We start from the raw sequence: 26,309 nt of genomic DNA, 5'->3' as shown, positions 1-26,309 counted from the left end.
AAGTCACATTTTCACTTACTCTCCCATTGACATCAATGTATAACTAAGTAAACGTTTGATTCATGAGGAGGTTAGGATTCACCCTATGGTGAAATACAGTATAAACAAATAACTCATAACATTTTAGACAATGTGACATACTGATACTGTGTTGCATTAGTGTTGGGGCGGGCAGGTGGTCAGCCAGTCAGCCAGCCAGTTAGCCAGCCAGTCAGCCAGCCAGTCAGCCAGCCAGTCAGCCAGTCAGTCAGTCAGTCAGCCAGTCAGCCAGCCAGTCAGCCAGCCAGTCAGCCAGTCAGTCAGCCATTCAGCCAGTCAGCCAGCCAGCCAGCCAGTCAGCCAGTCAGCCAGTCAGCCAGTCAGCCAGTCAGCCAGTCAGCCAGTCAGCCAGCCAGCCAGTCAGTCAGCCAGCCAGCCAGTCAGCCAGCCAGCCAGCCAGCCATTCAGCCAGCCAGCCAGTCAGCTAGCCAGTCAGCCATTCAGCCAGCCAGCCAGCCAGCCAGTCAGCCAGCCAGCCAGTCAGCCAGCCAGCCAGCCAGTCAGCCAGCCAGTCAGCCAGCCAGTCAGCCAGTCAGTCAGCCAGCCAGTCAGCCAGTCAGCCAGTCAGCCAGTCAGTCAGTCAGTGGGAATTTCAGGAATGACTCAAAAGGAAAGGAAGATAAGAAATCACGAGATTGAAAAAAGAAATGAAAGACTAAAGTGCAACAAAAGGGAGTGAAAGTGGTCGGAGGAAAACCAAGGTCAGTGAACAACAGAGGACAGGAGGTATGAGGGAGGGAGGAGGAGGAGGAGGAGGAGGAGGAGGAGGAGAATCCAGCTAGTCACAAAGAATAGAACATGTAAGTAAAGAGAAATAACTATTTATATAGAGGTTTAAAATCAGTAGGTCAATGGAATCATTCATAATATTCATCTCAATGTAATTTCGGCACCCAGAACCAAATCTCACATAGACTCTTTCATTAACTCTTGATAATCCCCACCACCAAGGACGTTTTATCCAACTCTAATGGCAGTCTAAAACAGAGGACTCTTCTTGTGTGTCTTGCACCTGTTAGTAGCCAGAGATGATCTATATCTACAAAAAAAAAATATATATATATATATATATATATATATATATATATATATATATATAATATACTATGGGAATTACAAGGGATATATTTAATGAGTCGAATTTTATAGAATCTACATTTTACTGAGTTACAGTTCATATAAGGAAATCAGTCAATTGAAATAAATTCATTAGGCCTTAATTTATGGATTTCACATGACTGGGAATAAAGATATGCATCTGTTGGTCACAGATACAGTACCTTAAAAAAAAAAAAAGGTAGGTGGATCAGAAAACCAGTCGGGTATCTGGTGTGACCACCATTTGCCTCAGGCAGCACTACATATGCCATAGGGCGGCGCACAATTGGCCCAGCGTCGTCCGGGTTTGGCCAGGGGTGGGCCGTCATTGTAAATAAGAATTTGTTCTTAACTGACTTGCCTAGTTAAATAAAGGTTAAATAAATAAATACAATATCTCCTTCACATAGAGTGGATCAGGCTGTTGATTGTGGCCTGCGTAATGTTCTCCCACTCCTCTTCAATGGCTGTGAGAAGTTGCTGGATATTGGCGGGAACTGGAACACGTTGATCCAGAGCTTGTTTGGGAAGCTCGATCCAGAACTTCCCAAACATGCTCATTGGGTGACATGTATGGTGAGTATGCAGGCATGGAAGAACTGGGACATTTTCAGCTTCCAGGAATTGTGTACAGATCCTTGTGACATGGGGATGTGCATTATCATGCTGAACCATGAGATGATGGTGGCGGATGAATGGCACGACAATGGGCCTCAGGATCTCGTCACGATATCTCTGTGCATTCACATTTCCAGCGATAAAATGCAATTGTGTTCGTTGTCCGTAGCTTATGCCTGCCTATACCATAACCCTACCGCCACAATGTGGCACTCGGTTCACAACGTTGACATCAGAAAACCGCTTGCCCACATGACGCCATACACGCTGTCTGCCATCTGCCCGGTAAAGTTGAACCCAGGATTCATCCGTTAAGAGCACACTTCACCAGTGTGCCAGTGGCCATCGAAGGTGAGCATTTGCCGACTGAAGTTGGTTATGATGCCGAACTGCAGTCAGGTCAAGACCCTGGTGAGGACGACGAGCACGCAGATGAGCTTCCCTGAGACGGTTTCTGACAGCTTGTGCAGAAATTATTTTGTTATGCAAACCCACAGTTTCATCAGTTGTCCGGGGGGCTGGTCTCAGATGATCCCGCAGGTGAAGAAGCCGGTTGTGGAGGTCCTGGGCTGGCGTGGTTACACGTGGTCTGCGGTTGTGAGGCCGGTTGGACATACTGCCAAATTCTCTAAAACAATGTTGTAGGCGGCTTATGGTAGAGAAATGAACATTAAATTCTCTGGCAACAGCTCTGGTGGACATTCCTGCAGTCAGCATGCCAATTGCACGCTCCCTCAAAACTTGAGACATCTGTGGCATTGTGTTGTGTGACAAAACTGCACATTTTAGAGTAGCCTTTTATTGTCCCCTGCACAAGGTGCACCTGTGTAATGATCATGCTGTTTAATCAGCTTCTTGATATGCCACACCTGTCAGGTGGATGGATTATCTTGGCAAAGGAGAAATGCTCACTGACAGGGATGTATACAAATTTGGGCACAAAATTTGAGAGAAATATGTTTTTTTTTAATTTCTGGGATCTTTTATTTCAGCTCATGAAGCATGGGATCAATACTTGACATGTTGCGTTTATATTTTGGTTCAGTTTATATTATAGGGTTATGGTTAGGGTTAGGGTTAGGGTTAGGTAAGTAGAATAAGTTGAAATCAAAGGGGATGTGTTATATTATAACCAAATTCATATTTGTGTAAACATGAACTTACCATAACCTCTGAAACGATGCCTGCATTTAACCGCCACAACTAGGGTACACAGTAACATCCCAATGACAACCACAGTGGCACTGACCATGTCTGCAGACACAGTACAGTAACAGAATAAAGTACATGTTTTTAATGTAAAATAGGTCAAATCTGCATTATGGATGACATAGCGATAAATGTATACAGTATATGGATGACATAGCGATAGATGCATACAGTATATGGATGACACCTTGCTATGTCTTTATATATATGAGAGTAGATGTCATGTTTGTGTGTCTGTGTGTTGCCTGTGTGTGACTGTGTGGGTGTAGGGTGTGAGGAACAGGGAGTGTGGGGACGGGGTGTGAGGAACAGGGAGTGAGGCGACGGGGACTTCACACGCTGGGCTTTGGCTCCAAGGTTAAACAACAGAACAGAAAAGAGGAGTGGATGAGAGTGATCTCACAAGGCGAATGGGCAGACAAGAGGGAAATGAATATGATGCAATCACAAACACACGTTAACACGAACATTATTAGGCGTGTAGATTATTATATCACAAGTAAACAAAAAAAGTATCCATACCCACAAAGTAAGAGGAGTGTTTGAGTTGAGGTTGCTTCTCTTCTGGGTTCCAGGTGATGTTGCCATTACAGAGGTTTGAGTTGCACACACATGTGATGTAGTTATAGTTGGTGGTTGATGTAAAGCAGGCATTGTCTGGGCAGTCACCGACTACTGGATTGCAACCTATAGAGAATGACAGATAAACAGAGGGGTCAATAAATGCCACATTTAAGCTATTTGGATTTATTTTAGACTGTCTATGAATTGGTTGGAGAGTGGTTACTTTTCCCCTGCCCCATTCCTCAGATTATCAAGCAAAGAGGCAGGGACAGGATGTTGAAATTTCACATTGTGCCTTTAATTTCCAATCTGGTATCTGGTCTAATTGTGTCTGGTGTATGATGAAGGGTCTGTGGACCCCATATCACCTTGTAGTTCTGCCACTGGCTGGCCCCTGATAAGCTTGAAGAAGCCGGCACAGCAGTTAGTGTGGCTACAGTACTGGATTGTCCCGTTAACGCGGCCCGCCTCCATCTGCTTGGAGTTACGGGTGCTGGTGAGGAACACACAGCTCCTTCCCTGCTCCACCGCTGGAGCCGGGACAGACACTGACAGACATCCTATAGGAGAAAGGAAAGATACACTGAGTGTCCAAAACATTAAGGACACCTGCTCTTTCCATGACATAGACTGACCAGGTGAATCCAGGTGAAAGCTTTTGATCCCTTATTGATGTCACTTGTTAAATCCACTTCAGATCAGTGTAGATGAAGGGGAGGAGACAGGTTAAAGAAGGATTTTCAAGCCTTGAGACAATTGAGACATGGATTGTGTATGTGTGCCATTCAGAGGATGAATGGGCAAGACAAAACATTTAAGTGCCTTTGAACGGGGTATGGTAGAAGGTGCCAGGAACACCGGTTTGTGTCAAGAACTGCAACGCAGCTGGGTTTTTCGCGCTCAACAGTTTCCTGTGTGTTTCAAGAATGGTTCACCGCCCAAAGGACATCCAGCTGACTTGACACAACTGTGGGAAGCATTGGAGTCAACATGGGCCAGCATCCCTGTGGAACGCTTTCGACACCTTGTAGAGTCCATGCCCCGACGAATTGAGGCTGTTCTGAGGGCAAAAGGGGGGGAGCAACTCAATATTAGGAAGGAATTCTTTCTGTTTTATACACTCAGTGTGTAATGATTTAACTAAGATAGAAACACTTAAAATATTATTTCACTTGACTAGAATAGAACGAAACAGAACAGAACAGAATATAATATAATGATTAAATTACGTTAAATCAGGGAAAAACTCGCTGAAATTCAGGAATGGGCCTAGGGATAAAATTATATAAAATGGAGAAACTTCTTCCCATAAGAATTGCTTTCAAAACATACTCATCCATTTTCATTTCTGTAAAGGTATGTAGGCTAAACTTGAAGGTCTTTGGTGATCCACAAAGTACACAATGGAAACAATATTTCTAGCGCCTCTCATAAGACCAGACACACTTCAAGGCTTTCAGATAGAAACAATTAAATCAGTGAATGGCAACGGATAGTCACATCATGGCTCAATCTAAAATTCTGCAATGATATTGAATTATGTATGACATTTTAAGTATCCCAAATTCCATGCCAACTTCCAATTAGTAGCACAGTAATTCAATTTGATAAAAACATAACTCACCAAAGATGGTTAAATACAGCCACAGGCACATAGCTATAACGGGTACTACTTATTTCTGTCTTTCTGTGAGCTGGCTGTAGGCTAGGTCTGATGTGTGTGAGCTAAGATGGGAACGCAAGCTGAGTTTTCCCACCCGGTCCAGCCCTCCTACACTATCACACACCTGTGACCTGCACACACACACACACACACACACACACACACACACACACACACACACACACACACTGGCTGATAAGGAGGACACAAACACTAAATTGTTCAATAACAAATGCATTGCAACAAGAATGAATAGCCTAGAGAGACGATTTATTTCTTTGTTAAAGTAACTTTAGGTTATTCAAAAAGTTATGAAAATAACTTTGGATAAGAGGTTATTGTAGGTTATTATGTGTTTAATTTAAAAAAAAAAACATTTGTAGGCCTTCATGTCCTCATTGTTAACAAGTATGTGTGATATTCTGTACATAACAAGTGTTACATTTCATTACACACAATCTTACATTTTAGTCATTTAGCAGACGCTCTTATCCAGAGCGATTTACAGTTAGTGAGTGCATACATTTTCATACTGCCCCCTTTTGGGAAACGAACCCACAACCCTGGCGTTGCAAACGCCATGCTCTACCAACTGAGCTACATCCCTGCTGGCCATTCCCTCCCCTACCCTGGACGACGCTGGGCCAATTGTGCGCCGCCCCATGGGTCTCCCGGTCGCGGCCGGCTACGACAGAGCCCGGATTCAAACCAGGATCTCTAGTGGCACAGCTAGCACTGCGATGCAGTGCCTTAGACCACTGGCCACTTGGGAGAACATTTCATTTGTTAGTGTAAGTACTTTATTAATATTAAATATTTCCTTCTCCTCCTGTATGCCCCCTCATAAACATCGCATCCCTGTCAACTGTACCACAGACAGAAGGGGTAACCCAGATAGGTCACAGGGGCTATAAAGCTGAAGCATCCGTTTAGAACCATATTTGGTGGTGATAGGAAGTCCAGTCGCGGGTAGTGGGAGAGGATGGAACTAGGAGAAACTGGGCCAACATTCTGCTTATTTTCTCATCGATGAAACATCTGATCTCAATATATTTTTCTGTTCCAAAAACTAGAATCTGTTACGAACACAGTGCACTAGGTTTTACAGATTTGACTATTTGACAAAGTAAACATTGTTTTTGCGTGGTTCAGAAGCAGTGCAAGGTCGAATTGAGTTTGTGCACACGCGCACTTCACAGAGGAGGAAATATGCAAATACATGCTACAACGTGCCAATAGGATCTCGCTAGCTCGTGCTTGGCTTTGCCCACTTCCTTCTTGTTCTGCCCACTACGCTTTATTTGCTCCCACTGTAAACGACACAGATAAACTATTTGGGGTTAGTGATAAATATATTTGACTGTACTGTTGGAAAGAGGTAGGTTAGAGTAAAATTGTCCCATTCCAAATCATCATCAATATGTTATTGTTAAAGGACCGATATTTAGTTTATGGTCTGACATAAACTAAATACGGTCTCGGAGCTCGTTTTTTCCGAGTTCCCAGTTTTTGGAACGCTCAAAAGTCGGAGATTTCCGAGTTACCAGTTATTTTGAACGCTGATATATTGTAACACGTGATGGAATATTGGGTCGTGTTCATTAGAGTAAGCAAAGGAAAACGTTTTGCAACGGAAAACAAACATGAGCGTATTTTTATTGGACGCTAGATAGTTCCTCTCTGTTTCAGTTCGTTTTCTTCCGTTTGGTGCCTAATAAACACGATCCTGATTAGATTAATTTGAATAATTGGATAGGCTACCTTGCTAGGCTGATCAATAAGCTACAGTCAAGAGTACGCCTTTGTGAGTACGCCTTTGACCAGAAACACAATGGACAATGTAACTTTGTTTCTTCTTCTTCTCTAAATTGATTCTAGTTACACAGTTAAAATGTTTAACTGAACTAACTTTTGATTTGTTTTGTGTTCTAGACTGGTGTTTTGGGAATGTCTTCGCTCTCTATTAAACTCGCTGAGATTTTCACAGAGGAGTCGGACAATGAGAGAACGTTCTATGGGTTTTCTGACAGTGAAAGCGATATATGTGATAAGGTTTGATATCAGTGTATTTTTTTTTATTAATTATTTGCAACTGTTTACAAATTATCCAGTCAATGAGTTTATGCTATTTAATCGGGTCCATGTAAAATCCTGATTTACCCACAGCAAGTTACTTTAATAATAGGCCTAATTTTAAAATGTACTGTTTTAGAGGTAATCGGAAGAATCAGATGTGTATTTGTATGGACCTCATTCTCTTCCAGTGGTTCCATATGTAGATCTAATATGGTGTCAAAAAACGTGATAATATTCAAACATACAGGTATATCTGGTTATCAACTGTTATTCTTATGTCATCTATCTACCTATCTTTCCACCAGAGTTCAGACAGTGGCAATCCAGTGGATATCAAAGGCAGCCCACTGAAACAGCCTGCGCCTTATCGCTTCACGTTACGGGTGGCACTGCGTCCCCGTAAGCCAGCCACACCAACCCCTCACTCCAGTGAAGAAGAGGAGAGGAAGGTGAAAGCTGAGCAGAAGGGAACAGTAACATTTAAAGTAGAAGAGAAGCCGGTAACCAAAGCAACACAGCCTGTTAAACAACAGTCCGATTCTGATTCTGAGGCTGATGATCTACCACAGGTCGACTCCTTTCTGGCCAAGAGGGCCCAGAACATCAAGGCTAACAAAGCTATGGTAAACCTGCCTTTTTGATATTAACACACACAGTCCTGAGAGATGACAATCAATCTGTCACGTTTAGCTGTACAACTAATGCTGTGCTGTGTATTCCTTGTTTTTAACTCCCGTCTCCTGCAGTTGGCTCAGTTGATAGCAGACCTGCATAAGATGCCAGGAGCTGCCCTGCTGAAGGGTAACGGAGAAGGCAATCTTAAAAAGGAGAAAGGCTCTGTGAGTTGATTGCATGATTCTGGCTCACCATGGATGAGCATCTCAACATTTCACTGGGCTGGTTTAAAACCAGGGCATGTTCAGTGTATTCATGTCCCTAGGGAGGATGCAGTGGCGTGAGGGAGATGGGGTGGGAGAGATGTTCAACTTTCAACACCTTTTCTATTGTTCATCATCGCTTCACCAGCTTTTCTATTGGCCAGCGCAGCTTTCTCCAGGTTTTCTATTGGCCAGTGAAGCTTCATTGACCCTTGACCTCTTCCTATTCCCCTGCAGCGAGCGCCCCACTCCAAGGGAGCAGCGGCGAAGTCCAGGAAGAACCCTATGAGCTCCTCCCGGAGACAGACCCGCTCCATGGGGGGAGCTGAGGGATTGGAGGCCCACCAGGAGGAGAGAGAGCTGGAGCTCAGTCTGGAGGAGGAACTACTGGAGGTTAACAAATACCCTTTTCACACGATCATGCCGACCCAAACCAAACTGTACCACAACTACGGTGGATGGCGTAACAAAGCTAGCTCAGTATGTCTAGGTTAAGTTCAGCTTTGTGTGGCCCAGTAGGGTAAAAAAAAAGAAAACTATAGATTCACATAGAATTTTAATGTAGATTGTGATTTGTATAGAGATTTATTCTGGTAATAGATTCTCAATGAGCGGCCTGTCTTCTGTTCCAGGTACGTGGTGATCCGAGGCGGAGGGGTGCTCCACGTCCCAAACAGGCCAAACCTCACAACATACGACCTGTGGGGGAGATCACTGAGGACGAGCTACTCCAGGTGGCAGACCACACAACAGAGAAGGTGTACAACAGCGCCACAGTAAGTTAGGTCTCACCAAAGTCTAAGGGGTGTTGTCTTGTCTTGTGTACGATGCAATACAATTTTGTTGACCAATTTGCATCATTAATGTATTTCTGCTGTCTGATTCTCAGGGCTCAACATGTCACCAGTGTCGCCAAAAGACCACCGACACCAAGACGTGTTGCCGTAGCGAGGAGTGTCGTGGTGTAGCGGGACAGTTCTGTGGTCCGTGTCTGAGGAACCGATATGGAGAGGACGTGAGGAAAGCCCTGCTCGACCCGGTAGGAACCCCGTCGCTTGTCTTATACCCTTTTCACACTATCGTGTCAACCTTAAATCTTACTATGCTGGCTCTGATATTTTATTTTCTCATAGTTCTTTCCCAACACGGCTCCAACGACTATGGTGGATGCATAACCAGGCCAGCACAGTTAAGCTTGGTGTGACCTGGCTCGGTTCAGCTCTGTTGTGTGAAAAAGCACTAATGATTCATCAACGTTTTAAAAGTCTTTAGTCTCCCTGCTCCTAGAAGGTAGTTCCCTTATCAGTAGGATGTAGTCTACAGCACTGTGTTCATGGCCACGTACATTACCTGAACACATGGTAGCATGCAAATTAATTAATTAACAGGACCTTTGGGTGCCTAGTTGCCTGCAGCAACTCTCTCTATGTTTAGAGCCTACTGCGGTCGTAGAGGTGGCGCGTTGGGTATATGAGGCATTCAGACTCTCTCTAGGAGGATATGAAAGTCTTGAAGTAGAATATATATATATTTTTTTAATTCTTTTTTCATGTAACTGTTCTTGTTGTCCCCTGCTGCAGGACTGGCGGTGCCCACCGTGTCGAGGCATATGTAACTGCAGTTTCTGCCGTGCCAGAGACGGACGCTGCCCAACTGGAATCCTGTTCCCTCTGGCTCAGTACCACGGCTTCTCTGATGTCCACTCTTACCTCAGCAGGTCAGTCCGGGGGGCTGTATGTATCTACCCTCTGAGTAGGAGTACTGATCTAGGATCAGTTAAGTTTGATTGCATGGGGGGGGGGACCTGAACCTGAACCTGATCCTCATCCTAGAACAGCACTCCTACTCTGAAACGCTTGATACATACGGCCCCTGAAATTCAACAAAGCAACCTCTACTTTCTAGGACCTAGCCACTTGTAGTTTTGAATATCAAGGGTTTTTCTCCCTCATTGTATTGCAATTATGAATCATTATGCTTGACAAATTTTTTTTTTCTTCTAGTCTTCGCAGTAAACTGAAAAATGGGGAGGAGGACTGAGGATTTATGAATGGGAGTCTGAAGGGAGTCTCTTCAATGTCCTTATGTGGCCACCAGGGGGAGCTGTTGCTATTGCCCATATTGTGAATCACTGGTCTGGGAATACAGCAGTTTGACTCCTATCCAGATTAGGTTTATTATGTTCTGCAATATTGTTGTTACGGTTTTTGATTGGAATATTGATGTTGATTTAAAATTTTTTTTTTATAATAAATTACCTTTGACGATGTCTGAGTTTAGTCAAATCCTGATATTTTTTTTTTGGAAGGTTACATTGAAAACTGAGTATAATTGAAGGTTCTTGTCGTTCACTTTACTGAGGACTTGGCACAACACTGGTCGGCTCTCCTGAGATGCTAGCTAAAGCGGCGGACAAAATTGGATATGACATCAACAATTTGACATCAGATTTAAAGAATAATATGCCATTTAGCTGACACTTACAGTGCCTTGCAAAAGTATTCATCCCCCTTAGCGTTTTTTTTGTTGCATTACAACCTGTAATTTAACTGGATTTTTATTTGGATTTCATGTAATGGACATACACAAAATAGTCCAAATTGGTGAAGTGAAATGAAAAAAAAACTTGTTTCAAAAAATTCTAAAAAATGTATAATGGAAAAGTGGTGCATGCATATGTATTCACCCCCTTTGCTATGAAGCCCCTAAATAAGATCTGGTGCAACCAATTACCTTCAGAAGTCACATAATCAGTTAAATAAAGTCCACCTGTGTACAATCTAAGTTTCACATGATCTCAGTGTGTGTGTATATATACACACCTGTTCTGAAAGGCACCATAGTCTGCAACACCACTAAGCAAGAGGTGGCACCATGAAGACCAAGGAGCTCTCCAAACAGGTCAGTGTAGTACAGATCAAGGGTTGGGTTATAAAAAAAATATCAAACTTTGAACATCCCACAGAGCACCATTAAATCCATTATTTAAAAAATGGAAAGAATATGGCACCACAACAAACCTGCCAAGAGAGGGCCGCCCACCAAAACTCACAGACCAGGCAAGGAGGGCATTATCAGAGGCAACAAAGACACCAAAGATAACCCTGAAGGAGCTGCAAAGCTCCACAGCGGAGATTGGAGTATCTGTCCATAGGACCACTTTAAGCCGTACACACAGAGCTGGGCTTTACGGAAGAGTGGCCAGAAAAAAAAGCCATTGCTTAAAGAAACAAATAAGCAAACACGTTTGGTGTTCGCCGAAAGGCATGTAGGACACTCCCCAAACATATGGAGGAAGGTACTCTGGTCAGATGAGACTAAAATTGAGCTTTTTGGCCATCAAGGAAAACGCTATGTCTGGCGCAAACCCAACACCTCATCACTCCGAGAACACCATCCCCACAGTGAAGCATGGTGGTGGCAGCATCATGCTGTGGGGATGTTTTTCATCGGCAGAGACTGGGAAACTGGTCAGAATTGAAGGAATGATGGATGGCGCTAAATACAGGGAAATTCTTGAGGGAAACCTGTTTGTCGTCAGAGATTTGAGACTGGGACGGAGGTTCACCTTCCAGCAGGACAATGACCCTAAGCATACTGCTAAAGCAACACTTGAGTAGTTTAAGGGGAAACGTTTAAATATCTTGGAATGGCCTAGTCAAAGGCCAGACCTCAATCCAATTGAGAATCTGTGGTATGACTTAGATTGCTGTACACCGGTGGAACCCATCCAACTTGAAGGAGCTGGAGCAGTTTTGCCTTGAATGGGCAACAATCCCAGTGGCTAGATGTGCCAAGCTTATAGTCATACCCCAAGATACTTGCAGCTGTAATTGCTGCAAAAGGGGGGGGTTGAATACATTTTGTCTTGTTTGTTTCACCCCAAAAAATATTTTGCATCTTCAAAGTGGTAGGCATGTTGTGTAAATCAAATGATACAAACCCCCCCAAAATCCATTTTTATTCCAGGTTGTAAGGCAACAAAATAGGAAAAATGCCAGGGGGGGGTGAATACTTTCGCAAGCCACTGTACCCAAAGCGATTTAGTCACGCGTGCATGCATTTCCATATGGTTGGCCCCAGTGGGAATCAAACCCGCAATCCTGGCATTGCAAGTGCAATGCTCAACCAACACCAATAGGACCATACATCTAAAAGAACAGGTCACACATTTCTTTGTATTCATCATTTTAATCCAGCTGTTGGCGTTTGTAGTAATAACATTCAAAAACCAAAACCAACTCCCTTATATGAAATAAAAACATGTTTTAAGGGCACTTGTCTGAAAATAAACATAACAATTGCAAGGAAGGATAGGAGTTGACAACCAAATACTGAAACACTTAATTCAAATACATTTCCCCATACAACTTGTAGTTGATCAAGCTCGAAGTGGACGTCAAGTCAACAATCGGGCATTAAGTACTTAACGTCTTTAGAAAAAAAACCTTAAAACACCCTTCAGATGTTTGTGTCCCAAATGGCACCTGATTTTACAATAGTGCACTATTTTAGACCAGGGCCCATAGTACCCTTGTCAAAAGTAGTGCACTACGTAGGGAATAGGGTACCATTTGAGACGCACTTTTAGAACCCCATCTAGTCAGTCTCCTGCAATACAACTTCCACTGTGACTGACCGCCCTTCTGTTAGACTACTGAAACTGACTGGATTAAATAGTATGAAGAGGTCAATTTTAAAATGTTTGATCAAGTTTGTTAGACTCTGGCTTTCTGTTCAAGACAACTTATGAAACCTCTTTCTTCCAAAACATGCAGGCCAGTGGTGTTACAGAAATAGTGTTGTAAAATGCCAGTAAAAAAAAAAAATGCAGGTTTTCCAGAAAATGGTTAAAATTCCTAGAAAAGGGATTGCATAAGTAGGAAATCCAGGAATCCTTTAAGTACAACCAGGATTTCTGTAAAACCTGGGAATTTGGGAACGTTACTGGTATTTTGCAACCCTATACACAAACCCAAGCTGTAATAGCCGTGTAGCTCAGTTGGTAGAGCATGGCGTTTTCAACACCAGGGTTGTGGGTTCGATTCCCACGGGGGGCCAGTAGGAAAATGTATGCACTCTAACTGTAAGTCGCTCTGGATAAGAGCGTCTGCTAAATGACTAAAATGCAAAAGAACCATGGCCGGAGTCGGGTTATGTTGGCAGACTGTCTGCAACTGTTCTAGAACTGAGGACAAAACATTCCATTCCAGAGTCCTCTTAAACAGAATATGGACTTTGGTTTTAGCTTAAATTTATTTTTGCATTATTTGGAAATATGACTAACAAAAAAACAAAATCAAAAGTAGTCAAGGAGGAATTTGATTTCCAAATGCATCAGAGAAAACGGCTGGAGTATGAAGGAAGTTGACAAATATACCACAGAAAAAGTAAATATGTACTGGGAAGAACTGGACCGTATTGAATACATACATAGTTCATTCTATAGACAGAACACTTTTGAAATAGAGTTTACAAACAAAATCTACATTTATATAAAAGTTGATAATAACAATAGAAGTTTAAGATTGATTGTGTATGAGAGACTCAACAGAAAGGCAATCTCTTGCGACCATATAAAGTTCAGTTGATCCTTCCTAGGGTAAGAATTTCTGTAGCTTTACACATTTTTTTGAAGAAAAGAAGAAAAAAAACATATGTACATACAAAAAAAGTTATCCCAAATATTTTTTTTTGGCTATGATAATAAACATATCAAAGCATGATGGCTTGAATGGGTACCTATATAATAATCATATAAAAAGGCAGAAAACAAGGAGATATCTCATGAAGATTTTAGATCTGTATCTAAAAACAAAATGGCTCCCCATGTAGTGTACTACTTTTGACCAGGACCCATAGGGCTCTGGTTGAAAGTAGTGCCCTATGTAGGTAATAGGGTACCAGAGAGTGTCCCCCATCCCGAGGATTAATGCTCCTAGGTCTGGGCTGTCTTCAGGGACATGAAACGTGCCGGAACGTTGCAGATAGAAAATACAGAGCTGACACGATTCCCCTATTTTATCCGACATTAATTTCTGTTCTACACCATGTTTCCATCTGAACGTTCTGTAACGTAACATCCTCCTGAACAGGCCCCAGAAGTCACTAGTGACCTAATAATGAGCCACTCCCCCCATCCACACTGGCCTCCAATGAGAAAGAACCAATGGTGATACTGGGCGGGACTAGAGAGGGCGTGAGTGACCAGGCGAGGCCCAACCCACTCAACCAGCTAGTACAGTGGAGTATTGAAGGTAGCCCTGGTGTATATTGTACTATAGTGTACTATACCCAGACAGAGAGAGAGGGGGTTGGAAAAGAAGAGACCTGAGAGAGGTGAGAGGGGGGGAGTAGGGAGGCAAGCAGGACACTGGACTGAGTAGCAGTAGTGTGTATCTGTATTCTGTACAAATAGAGATTGGAAGTGATGGATTTGTATTGTATTGGAAGGGGCCTTTGTGAACTGGAAACCCCCCGACACACCCACAGACCGACACCAGATCCAGAAGGGCCTTTGTGATCGTGTTACTAAAGTTACGACAATCTATGATAACCACTGTAGCAGTCCCATTAATTCCCTTCCATCATCGATCGGATCTAGCTGACTAAACATCGAGACTCCTCTCCACCTGACCCACCCCATTTTCCCTATTTCATTGGCTTGAAGTCCATGGAAAGACACCATAGTAGTTTATCTAAATAAAAAAGACAGGGACTCCCTGGATCCTGTCTCTCAAAGATATTATCTAACAGGGCTCTTCCCTCCATTCCCATCATTAGCCTTTAGTCTTACTGTATATCATCTAGAAACACATAGCCCTTTTATTAGCCCTTAGATAGATCAATGTCCACTCCTCCACTACTGTCCTGACCCCCACATCCAATCAGTAATCAATATCCGTTACTGTTGGAGTGCAGATCGGCCACCTGCATCACGTTGATGCCGCTGCTGGCCAATCGGGCGATGCCCTCGGGCGACAGTGTCTCCATGGCGATGAGGGCGTGCTGGTCATTGACCCCGGCCCCGCCATCCGCGGCTCCGCATCCACCCGACTGAGGGGCGGAGTTATCGGAGGCCGCAGCGCCACCGGTGGTGGGTTTCTTGTTGAGGTGGGTCTTGAGGTGTTTGGAGAGGTGGTCGCTGCGCATGAAGCGCTTTGGACACTCTGTACACTGGAACTTCTTCTCACCTAGACGGGATGTTACAGGTTAGTACTGATCCATATTGTAACTCCCTGCTGACACTTGCAGAGATAATCAACGATCAAGTCATTGAGATCTACCCTAGAGGGTGTATCCTTCAAAACAACAGAGAAAATGCCTCCTTTAATAATATTGACCTTCTCTTTTCTCTCTGGCATCGCTGGTTTATTTCATCATGATTCATCAGAAATTAAAACGGACATCATCTGCACAGAGGTCATTGTTACGTTGGACCATAGGAGAAAGACGGGAGTGTCTGCTAAATGACTGAAATGTAAACCATAAGCTATAGGGTCAAAGGTTATTCCTGAGACCTGGTTATCACCATTTAATATCATAGTCAGAGCCTGTAGCTAGAGCCCAGAGTTGTTCCTGGTCCAGTCATCATAAGGTCAGGGAAAACTCATTGTCCTAGTCAGCAGTGACAGTCACAACCATGGAGATGCACTATGCAGATATCACTCCATTATTTCCTGGTTGCTAAAATTCTAATAGCTCACCTAATTTCAGTTTATGTGACAAAACAAGAAAGTATAGTGTAGAGAATCATTGTACCATCTAAACCGCTATGAAATATATTTTCCATAACCAAAAATATTGTCTTTTCAGCTGTTTGAAGCTGGTGTACAAAACTGAAAGTAAAAGAAACAAAAACTAAACTTAACAGGAAGCATAGAAATAGAGCACATAGAACAGATCTACCGCTTCTTAGACTTGCTTTCAATGAGAATGACAGATCGATAACTCACAATTCTATGCGAAATTGGTCAGGTCGCCCCAAAAGTTACATATTGCAGCTTTAAATTAACAGAGGGGCTATGTCAAACTCTCAAAGTTTCAGAACGGGGTGAAAATGGCAGCCATATTGGTCAGGGAGAAATCCAAACTAGCCTTGTGTGGTGAGGCTCTGTACGGTGACAGTCACAACACTATCTCCAGCTCTGCTGTGTGATGAGGCTGGGTACGGTGACAGTCACAACACTATCTCCAGCTCTGTTGTGTGATGAGGCTGGGTACGGTGACAGTCACAACACTATCTCCAGCTCTGTTGTGTGATGAGGCTGGGGTACGGTGACAGTCACAACACTATCTCCAGCTCTGTTGTGTGATGAGGCTGGGTACGGTGACAGTCACAACACTATCTCCAGCTCTGTTGTGTGATGAGGCTGGGTACGGTGACAGTCACAACACTATCTCCAGCTCTGTTGTGTGATGAGGCTGGGTACGGTGACAGTCACAACACTATCTCCAGCTCTGTTGTGTGATGAGGCTGGGTACGGTGACAGTCACAACACTATCTCCAGCTCTGTTGTGTGATGAGGCTGGGTACGGTGACAGTCACAACACTATCTCCAGCTCTGTTGTGTGATGAGGCTGGGTACGGTGAGAGCTAAATTGACAACTTCGATAGACGGGTTAGCTGACAACGTCACGAAAATTATGCGTGCGCTTCAATGGGCCAGAAGGCCTTGTGTTGTGATTCTGGACGTTCAGATAGCTACCAACAATGACAAGAAGCTGCCATGTGGGGAATCGTAAGTGACTGGTTTCAGCTAGTTTCATCTTGTTCTTGATACAATGCCTTGTTTTGAGATGTTCTGATGGTTGTCACAGCTAATATGGCTAAAATTAGCTAGCTAGCTAACAACTGTAATGATGTAGTAGAGAGAAAAGTGCTCATTGTGCAACTTAATTTATGTTTTCAATAAACATTGGAGATGAAATGTAGTTTACATGTTGTCAACAATCTAAACCAACCCCGTCTGTTTTCCCCCATAGTTGCGCACGCCTCGGTTTTGTTGCTAAACAACCAACACGTCTATTGTCTCTGTATAACGGATCAATAAAGATGTATTTTATCGGATTGGCCGTCTCACCTGTGTGTGTCCTCTTGTGGCGCTGCAGTTCGTCTGAGCGAGTGAATTTTTTCCCACAGAAGGACCAGCTGCAGACGAAGGGTCGTTCTCCAGTGTGCCAGCGGAGGTGGGCTCTCAGGTGAGATGTCTTACCGTACACCTTCCCACAACCTTGCATGTGACAGATATGCTGCTTCTTCTTATTGGGATCTCTGAACAGGAAAGGAAAGGGGGAATTGACGGTCATTCGCTCAAATATACTTCCCCAACCGGTCTCTGATTAGCTTTTATTTTTATTAGAGTTTTTATTCATCAGGATTTATTCCAAAATGTAAATATAATCTGCACAGAGGTCATTGTTGGACCACAGGAGAAAGTAAGTCTTAAGCAATAGGGCCAGTGGTTCTTGTTGAGACTTGGTTTTAACCATATAACCTGGTTCCATCATCATAAATCAACAGAAAGGCTTCCAGGTAATAAAACGAACATTTGACCCCAGCTCTTGACGTTTCCCGATAATGCAGTAGTGTTGACAGACTCCGATGTTACGTACCGTGCCTCGCCGTCCTTACAGAAGGGACAGGTGCAGGCTTCCCGGCGTGTCCGGCGGTTCTGAGGCTGAGGGGACGTGTCTCCCTCGTCCATGGCTGTGCCGTCATCCAGACTGTCCCCCCCTGTATGCAAACCCTGGTCTCCTGTAGGGGAATAAAACAGGAAGGTCAGCCTTTACAGACAGACATACAGTACATTCAGTGTTTATAAAAACATAAATTGGCCTTCCCGTTTGTAAAAGCTTACTGGACTGACAAATCAATTGGTTTAGGTGTGTATCTACAACCACTGGACATTACAGATAGGAATCACCTTCAAGTAAAATATAAGTTTATTGGTCACGTACACAGTTTAGCAGATGTTCTAGCGGGTGCAGAGAAACGCTTAGCATGAGGAGAAATGCTTAGCATAAAGAGAAATGCTTAGCATAAAGAGAAATGCTTAGCATAAAGACAAATGCTTAGCATAAAGAGAAATGCTTAGCATAAAGAGAAATGCTTAGCATAAAGAGAAATGCTTAGCATAAAGAGAACCTCATGACAGTCACCAGACCCAATAGCATGTGATTATTATTCTGTTACTGTACTGTGGAGGCTAAACCAGTTGAAAAACACCCTACTTATTGCCAACCCGTATGTAATTAGAAGTCCAACCAGTAATGTCGGGTTGAGACATATTGGGAAATATATGTTGAATTTCCTGTCTAATTTCAGGACAGAGAAAGACTATAGCCAAAATATAAAATATAAATGCTGGTAGGAAGAGGGCAAACTTGGCCACACCCACCTAACATGTGTGGTATGTGTGTGTCTGTGGGGGCCTTGATAAGACACTTACAGGGTGGGTGGGGTGAAGTTACACCCCTACGCTGCTCCTACGGAGGGTCAGACCAGACAAACCAAGCCCCTTACTAGCTGACTGTCAGACCAGACAAACCAAGCCCCTTACTAGCTGACTGTCAGACCAGACAAACCAATCCCCTTACTAGCTGACTGTCAGACCAGACAAACCAAGCCCCTTACTAGCTGACTGTCAGACCAGACAAACCAAGCCCCTTACTAGCTGACTGTCAGACCAGACAAACCAAACCCCTTACTAGCTGACTGTCAGACCAGACAAACCAAGCCCCTTACTAGCTGACTGTCAGACCAGACAAACCAAGCCCCTTACTAGCTGACTGTCAGACCAGACAAACCAAGCCCCTTACTAGCTGACTGTCAGATCAGACAAACCCCTTACTAGCTGACTGTCAGACCAGACAAACCAAGCCCCTTACTAGCTGACTGTCAGATCAGACAAACCAAGCCCCTTACTAGCTGACTGTCAGACCAGACAATCCCCTTACTAGCTGACTGTCAGACCAGACAATCCCCTTACTAGCTGACTGTCAGACCAGACAAACCAAGCCCCTTACTAGCTGACTGTCAGACCAGACAAACCAAGCCCCTTACTAGCTGACTGTCAGACCAGACAAACCAAGCCCCTTACTAGCTGACTGTCAGACCAGACAAACCAAGCCCCTTACTAGCTGACTGTCAGACCAGACAAACCAAGCCCCTTACTAGCTGACTGTCAGACCAGACAAACCAAGCCCCTTACTAGCTGACTGTCAGACCAGACAAACCAAGCCCCTTACTAGCCGACTGTCAGATCAGACAAACCCCTTACTAGCTGACTGTCAGACCAGACAAACCAAGCCCCTTACTAGCTGACTGTCAGACCAGACAAACCAAGCCCCTTACTAGCTGACTGTCAGATCAGACAAACCCCTTACTAGCTGACTGTCAGACCAGACAAACCAAGCCCCTTACTAGCTGACTGTCAGACCAGACAAACCAAACCCCTTACTAGCTGACTGTCAGACCAGACAAACCAAACCCCTTACTAGCTGACTGTCAGACCAGACAAACCAAGCCCCTTACTAGCTGACTGTCAGACCAGACAAGCCCCTTACTAGCTGACTGTCAGACCAGACAAACCAAACCCCTTACTAGCTGACTGTCAGACCAGACAAACCAAACCCCTTACTAGCTGACTGTCAGACCAGACAAACCAAACCCCTTACTAGCTGACTGTCAGACCAGACAAACCAAGCCCCTTACTAGCTGACTGTCAGACCAGACAAGCCCCTTACTAGCTGACTGTCAGACCAGACAAACCAAGCCCCTTACTAGCTGACTGTCAGACCAGACAAACCAAACCCCTTACTAGCTGACTGTCAGACCAGACAAACCAAGCCCCTTACTAGCTGACTGTCAGACCAGACAAACCCCTTACTAGCTGACTGTCAGACCAGACAAACCAAACCCCTTACTAGCTGACTGTCAGACCAGACAAACCAAACCCCTTACTAGCTGACTGTCAGACCAGACAAACCAAGCCCCTTACTAGCTGACTGTCAGACCAGACAAGCCCCTTACTAGCTGACTGTCAGACCAGACAAGCCCCTTACTAGCTGACTGTCAGACCAGACAAACCCCTTACTAGCTGACTGTCAGACCAGACAAACCGCTTACTAGCTGACTGTCAGACCAGACAAACCGCTTACTAGCTGATTGTCACTGACCCACAAAGGAAATGCTTAGTCAATGCACACCAACTGTCTGTTACTCTGAACACACACCATGTAGATGCTGGCTCACACCATGTAGATGCTGGCTCACACCATGTAGATGCTGGCTCACACCATGTAGATGCTGGCTCACACCATGCAGATGCTGGCTCACACCATGCAGATGCTGGCTCACACCATGCAGATGCTGGCTCACACCATGCAGATGCTGGCTCACACCATGCAGATGCTGGCTCACACCATGCAGATGCTGGCTCACACCATGCAGATATGTAGCGTGAACTAGGAAAACCAGTTAGCTTACTTTAAAACAACACTACTTTGCATTCCAGGCATCAAGCTACATACATGCTTGTTTGTCGACATCAAATAATTCAAACCAACCAACTGAATGAAAACCTTTCTGGTTACAACAATTAAAGTGCAGATATGGGTAGGTCTACAACTGTGACCAAGGCAAGCAAGAAAATGTATCGATTTGAATTAATCCTTAATAGTCTATTGACGCACCCGTGCGTCAAGCTAAGTAACATTTAAAAAAATCTCCATCAAAATCAGTCAGTTTAAGATGTGGGCTGCGTCTCAATCCACCGTATCCGCCGATGTCGGCCTTCCGGATCTGCGGTGGAAGGTGGCCGAGCTACAGCGGTGTTTGTCAGACCATGAAACGTCCCAAAAAAACGGCTTCTCTCGCGAAAACGTTTGTAGCGTCTGAATGGTTTGGCTTAGAAAACTATTATGACCACTCTATGGAAAGAGACTCTCACAAACACGATGGTGTTCTCCGTTTTGCTCTACGACCCCCACAAGTGTCACGGGACTCGTCTGAAGGCAACCCATACAAACCAACAGAAGTATGGAGGTACTTTTGTGCCCCCCCCAAAAAATAAGGGGTTAAATAATAATAATAATATTTCCTGAACTTTCTTACATCTCCTAGATATAGGACAGACACTTCAAAACCTTATGGATTATTTTTTACTGTCTTTTTTGCCATTTACGAAATGTGTTATTCAATGCGTTTCTATGGGTTGTAGTAAGTAGTAAAATACAAATTCAATAGGATAAGTGTTAAGGCAGTCCTCAGCAGAACACGTACCAACTGTGTTAGAGATGGTGATGGGGACCCCTTGTAGCTGGTGCATCTGTAAGCCTGAGTTCTGCAGTGAGTTGAGGTTGATGGTGTGCAGCCCGGGGAGCTGCATGGTGCCTCCCTGGGCCTGGCCCAGCTGAGTGAGACCCTGCATGGGGGCCAGGGTGATCTGGGTCCCCGCTGGGCTCTGCAGCTGGAGGGTCTGCCAGCTCACCTGGAGGGACGAGGTAGAGGAATTGATTCGTTGATTGGCAGATTGAGGAAGTCCGTATTGATCGATTGGGAAATTTGGGAATCGAAAAAAAACAACATTTAAGTGATATTTTCCATTGTTGGACAGATGAGTTTACATAAAACATTATATTTTAACCTTTTATTTTCTCTCTGGCATCAGTGGTTTCTTTCATCACCATTATTCAGAAATTAAAACATCATACATCATCTGCACAGAGGTCATTGTTGGACCATAGGAGAAAGACAGGAGTGTCTGCTAAATCAGTGGTTCCCAACCAGGGGTACTATGACCCCTGGGGGGTACTTGGCCTATCCACAGGGTGTACTTGAGATGACTCATGAGACCATAGGCTCCGGGCAGAGCAAAATTCAGTAGGTGGTACAGTAACTAAAAAAAGGTTGAGAACCAATGTGCTAAGTGACAAATGTAAAATGTAAGCAATAGGGCCAGGGGTTAACCTCCCGAGTGGCGCAGTGGTCTAAGGCACTGCATCGCAGCGCTAGCTGTGCCACTAGAGATCCTGGTTCGAATCCAGGCTCTGCTGTAGCCGGCCGCAACCGGGAGACCAATGGGGCGGCGCACAATTGGCCCAACGTCGTCCAGGGTAGGGGAGGGAATGGCCGGCAGGGAGGTAGCTCAGTTGGTAGAGCATGGCGTTTGCAACACCAGGGTTGTGGGTTCGATTCCCACGGGGGGCCAGTATGAAAATAAAAAATAAAAATAATAATGTATGCACTAACTGTAAGTCGCTCTGGATAAGAGCGTCTGCTAAATGACATAAATGTAAATGTTATACCCGAGACCTGATAATCACCTTATAATAACCTAGTCAGAGCCTGTAACTAGGGCGTCAGCACCAATCAATACATTCTGAAAAGCTTGAGTAGAACTCCTAGCTCACCTGTCCGTTGGGCCCGATGGTCCTCAGCAGGATGGGAGAGGTGTTGGGGATGGTCTGAATCTGCAGGTTCTGCAGGGCATCCTGGGTGAGTGTTGGGGCCGCGAACACCTGTCCCCCGGCTGAGATTGTCTGCAGGGAGGTCCCTCCCTGGATGAGCTGCTGGGGTTGAATGAGGATCTGCTGCGGCTGCTGTTGATCTCTGTTGTCTGGCTGGATGGGGATCCCGCCAACAGAGTTCTGGAAGCCGTTGGTGCTCTGAGTCTGCTGTGTCATGCCTCCATACGAGGTGCCTGTCTGAGTGGTGGTGGTGGTTGAGTTGGTGTAGTAAGCGCCGGAGGTTGACACTACCTGCTGCATCAGCTGCTGGTTAGAGCCTCCGTCCCCTCCGCTCCCTTCCCCTCCAGAGCCACTAGCTGCACTGACCGGGAGGAGGGTGATATTGCCGTTTAGGAGCCCAGGCATGTTAGCCAACTGGAACTGGCCCTGGTTGTTCTGCAGGACGCTGTTACCCAGACCTAGGTTCTGTAGGGGGATGGCTTGCTGTAGGAGCCCGGCGGGCATGGTTAGGATATTCCCTCCACTCCCTGCTCTAACCAGCTGCTGACCACCGTTAGGCGAGGAGACTAGCTGGAACTGTCCGGCCCCAGCTGCATTAGGGTCCTGCTGCACCCCTGCCTGGGCGAACTGTAGCTGCTGGCCATCCACCGTCTGGAACTGAGGGATCACCTGGTACTGGATGTTGGGCATGGACACAACCTGGCCCCCAGACATGGTGAGGACCTGCTGGCCCTGTAGAGAAGGAGCTGAGGACAGCACATACTGCTGCTGTCCCTGGTGCCCACTGGAGACTGACGTCAACACCTGCTGCCCCCTGTTCTTCCCTGAGTCGCCCGCGGTCATGACCATGCCAGTGGAGTCGGTGGTGAGGGTGTTGGAACCACTGGTGCTACCGAGACTGACCGGGATGATCTGCCAGCTCCCATTGGCTGTCTGGGTCAGATGGGCTTGGCTTATGTCTAACTGTTGTTGTTCGGAGCCGGAGTCACTCTCACCCGGGGTGTCGATTCTACTACAGGTCGCTGCCAACAGAGCTAGAGGAGAAGGCTGCTGGGAGTCCTGCAATAAATAAAAAAATATGTTTGATTTGTGTTGTGAAACTACTAGTACAGTATACAAACTCAACAAATTGTTCACAGGAAGAGTAGCTCCTGCATGTGCAACAGCTAATGGGGATGCAATAAATAATACTATACAGCATCACAATAGCTAACAAAATGTTACCAATGGGGTTCTGTTTGATGTGACCCTGTGATCTGCTTTTCAAAGTGACCGTAAGAGAAACCAAAACTAGTCCGAAAGGGTTCAATTAAAACAAATTAAACCACAGTGAAAGGCAAACAACCATTAACATAATAATGTACAATTCTTGTCACATTTGCCATGGTTTTAACATCACACGTACAGTGAGTGTGACACAGTACCACACTGCTATTCCAGCAAGAGTGAGAGAGCCAAGGGAAAGGAAATGTAGGAGCGCCAGTGGCAAATGGGTGGGATCACATTTTTTCAAGAGCAGCGGCGGGCTAAGCTTCCCCTCCCCCAACCCACCCACACCTTTATCTTGCCCTATAAACTAGCTCACTCAGCCGAAGCCACCCCCCTCCGAAGCCAGCCTAAATGGGATGTGCGAGTTGCAGTATGGGGCTGGCAGGAACTCCCCGTGTGGGATCATCCACCTCTATGACTGCCTATATCCCCACCCCAGTGACATGTGCTTGATAGAAATCAACAACACTGATCAAAATCCATTCCCACCACCGTTAAGCTACGCATTATCCATAGCTAGCTAGCTAAAAATGTCTCATGCTTGCTACTTTTCTAGCTAGTTAACGTTAGATGTCAGGGGGGTAGGGGTAACGTCTCTAGCCAACATCAGAGGAATACATTGAATGCACGTTATCTGGGAATGTGTATTTGACTGGCAAACATACTTGTCCGGTATTTGTGTTTCGCTTTTGAAGGAAGCCTCCACCGCTCTCCACCATCGCGGCCATTTCATCCTGTTGGTCTGTAAATGTAACGTTGCAAATGGATTAGCTGCTAACATTAGCTAACTACCTAATATTAGTTGCCAGATAAACAAGCTAGTTAGCTAATACAGCTGACACGACTATGATACTTTCATTAAATAAAAACACTGCTAATACCACGAACTAGCTAACTAGTTATGTACGTTTTACAAACAACCGTAAACAGCTGCTAACTGGCTAAAGAAAGTAGCTAAATAGCTAGCTCATAGCATAGGAACGATTAGTGAGTCTTAGTAATTACACAACCACAAGAGCTAACTAACGTTAGCTGACTGACTAGCTCATGACATGTGAGATATATTCGAGGAGTTGAACATTGGACTAACAAATTCATGTTTGCCAACCGTATCTAGTTGTTAGCTAATTTAGCCAGCTAGCTACCTCATTCGAAAATGCATCCTAAGTGGTTGGCTAACCATTAGCTCGTTAACGTTAGCTAAGATTGACTAAATGGGAATCAACTTTAGGGCTAAATAGCTGAAGAGTTTGAGACCTTATAATTTCATATTTGCCTAGCTTCATCTGCTCCATAACCTACTATTAGCTAGTTTCATACACTTTTACAAACTACTGTAGCTACTTTTGAAGAAAAAAGTTTACCTACCACTCATAATTTCGAGACGGGAGGAGTTTCTCGGGCTTCTTTTAGGTTGACATCAACTTTTTGCTCATCAACCAAACGTGATGGCTCTGCTAGGAAGGAGAAAGAAGGAACAAATATTATCCAATCAGATGTCAAATTGTGTTGTTGTTGGCCAATGGAAATGCTGTTTTATTTCATAACTATACTCATTCGCTGGGGGTTTCTACGTTGAGTAGTGTGAGCTTGATTTAGTAACTGAGCTACATCGGCTTGTACATTTGCGCTTTAAAAACCAATGGAACGACTTTATCCTGCTCCTAAAGTGCACGCACGGCACGCCGTGCAACTTGAATCAAGTGCACCCAATATTTGAGTGACACCGACTGCTGACCAATGAGAGTTGTAGTTGTTCTAAAATGGGAAGAACTGACCAATGGGGATGTGGCCCTGGGCGGGTATTTGGGTGGGGTCAACAAAATGTAGGTTGTACCTTTTGGCAGTTACGTTGACTAGAGTGTTTTTGGCGGAAAAGGCGCCATTGACAAACATGACCTAAATAAATTGTTGTTGACGAGTCCAACAGCAACAAAAATAGGCCACATTCACAACGAAACATATCATACAATGTTTCACACATCCTTTACAACATAATGAAAATACGGGAGGGAGGTTTAGAAATCGCTCAGCAACAGATGGGGCTAAACTTTTTCGCTGGCCACTCCCTGCCTGGTTGAACAGTGTAGGCTGGGGAACGTGCAAGGGGAGGGCTGGGACCGGGGTGGGTGGAGAGACCTGGAGAGACCTTTCAATGTGTAGGGACTCGTTTTGATAGCGCTGGGAGGAGATTTGTCGTGGGTGGGAGGGTTTTTATATGTGAGGGGGTGTCAGCGGAACACATGTGGCCGGGGTAAACATTTCAGTCCCCTTTGGATGGAGTGTGGAGTTGCCATGCTGGACAGCCACACACCCTCCGCCCTCCTATCGAAGTGGACCACCCCCTCCAGTCCACACTCCACCCCCAGTCCATCGCTCAGTGGTACATCCCCAACTGTTCTCCTTCAAGCCCGTCTTGTAGG

General features: G+C 44.9%; 3 protein-coding genes across 5 annotated transcripts in view; 1 reads left to right on the top strand and 2 right to left on the bottom strand.

Moving 5' to 3' along the window:
- LOC121574802 (bone morphogenetic protein receptor type-2) overlaps positions 1–5,244 on the bottom strand; it is an 11,851-nt gene extending 6,607 nt beyond the window's left edge. The window contains exons 1-4 of one of the 2 annotated variants that reach the window (XM_041887384.1): positions 5,153–5,244; positions 3,897–4,088; positions 3,487–3,651; positions 2,920–3,009 (exon numbers count right to left, since the gene is read on the bottom strand). In XM_041887384.1, the coding sequence (XP_041743318.1) occupies positions 2,920–3,009; positions 3,487–3,651; positions 3,897–4,088; positions 5,153–5,183 (478 nt within the window). In that variant the 5' untranslated portion in view covers positions 5,184–5,244. The remainder of the gene's footprint in view (positions 1–2,919; positions 3,010–3,486; positions 3,652–3,896; positions 4,089–5,152) is intronic. The other variant, XM_041887385.1, reaches the window with a different exon arrangement.
- Positions 5,245–6,696: 1,452 nt separating this feature from the next.
- LOC121575792 (cell division cycle-associated protein 7) lies at positions 6,697–10,416 on the top strand. 2 transcript variants are annotated; one of them, XM_041889085.2, is made up of 9 exons: positions 6,697–6,995; positions 7,124–7,243; positions 7,573–7,890; positions 8,014–8,106; positions 8,383–8,538; positions 8,778–8,921; positions 9,035–9,184; positions 9,726–9,862; positions 10,149–10,416. In XM_041889085.2, exons 2-9 carry the CDS (start codon positions 7,139–7,141, stop codon positions 10,183–10,185), a joined length of 1,140 nt encoding a protein of 379 aa, XP_041745019.2. In that variant the 5' UTR covers positions 6,697–6,995; positions 7,124–7,138; the 3' UTR covers positions 10,186–10,416. The 2 variants fall into 2 exon arrangements, with proteins under 2 accessions (XP_041745019.2, XP_041745018.2); XM_041889084.2 differs by having other exon boundaries at positions 6,697–7,031.
- A 2,786-nt stretch (positions 10,417–13,202) lies between these two features.
- sp1 (sp1 transcription factor) lies at positions 13,203–25,387 on the bottom strand. Its single transcript, XM_041887383.2, has 7 exons — positions 25,255–25,387; positions 24,552–24,628; positions 22,561–23,676; positions 21,431–21,638; positions 17,761–17,902; positions 17,229–17,419; positions 13,203–15,338 (listed from the first exon to the last, which is right to left on the bottom strand). Exons 1-7 carry the CDS (start codon positions 25,259–25,261, stop codon positions 15,040–15,042), a joined length of 2,040 nt encoding a protein of 679 aa, XP_041743317.1. The 5' UTR covers positions 25,262–25,387; the 3' UTR covers positions 13,203–15,039.
- Positions 25,388–26,309: the final 922 nt, after the last annotated feature.

The sequence above is a fragment of the Coregonus clupeaformis genome, chromosome 10 (assembly GCF_020615455.1).
Source record: "Coregonus clupeaformis isolate EN_2021a chromosome 10, ASM2061545v1, whole genome shotgun sequence".
NCBI lineage: Eukaryota > Metazoa > Chordata > Actinopteri > Salmoniformes > Salmonidae > Coregonus > Coregonus clupeaformis.
Note: the sequence above shows the minus strand (reverse complement) of the source record. Positions and strands in the feature narration are given on the sequence as shown.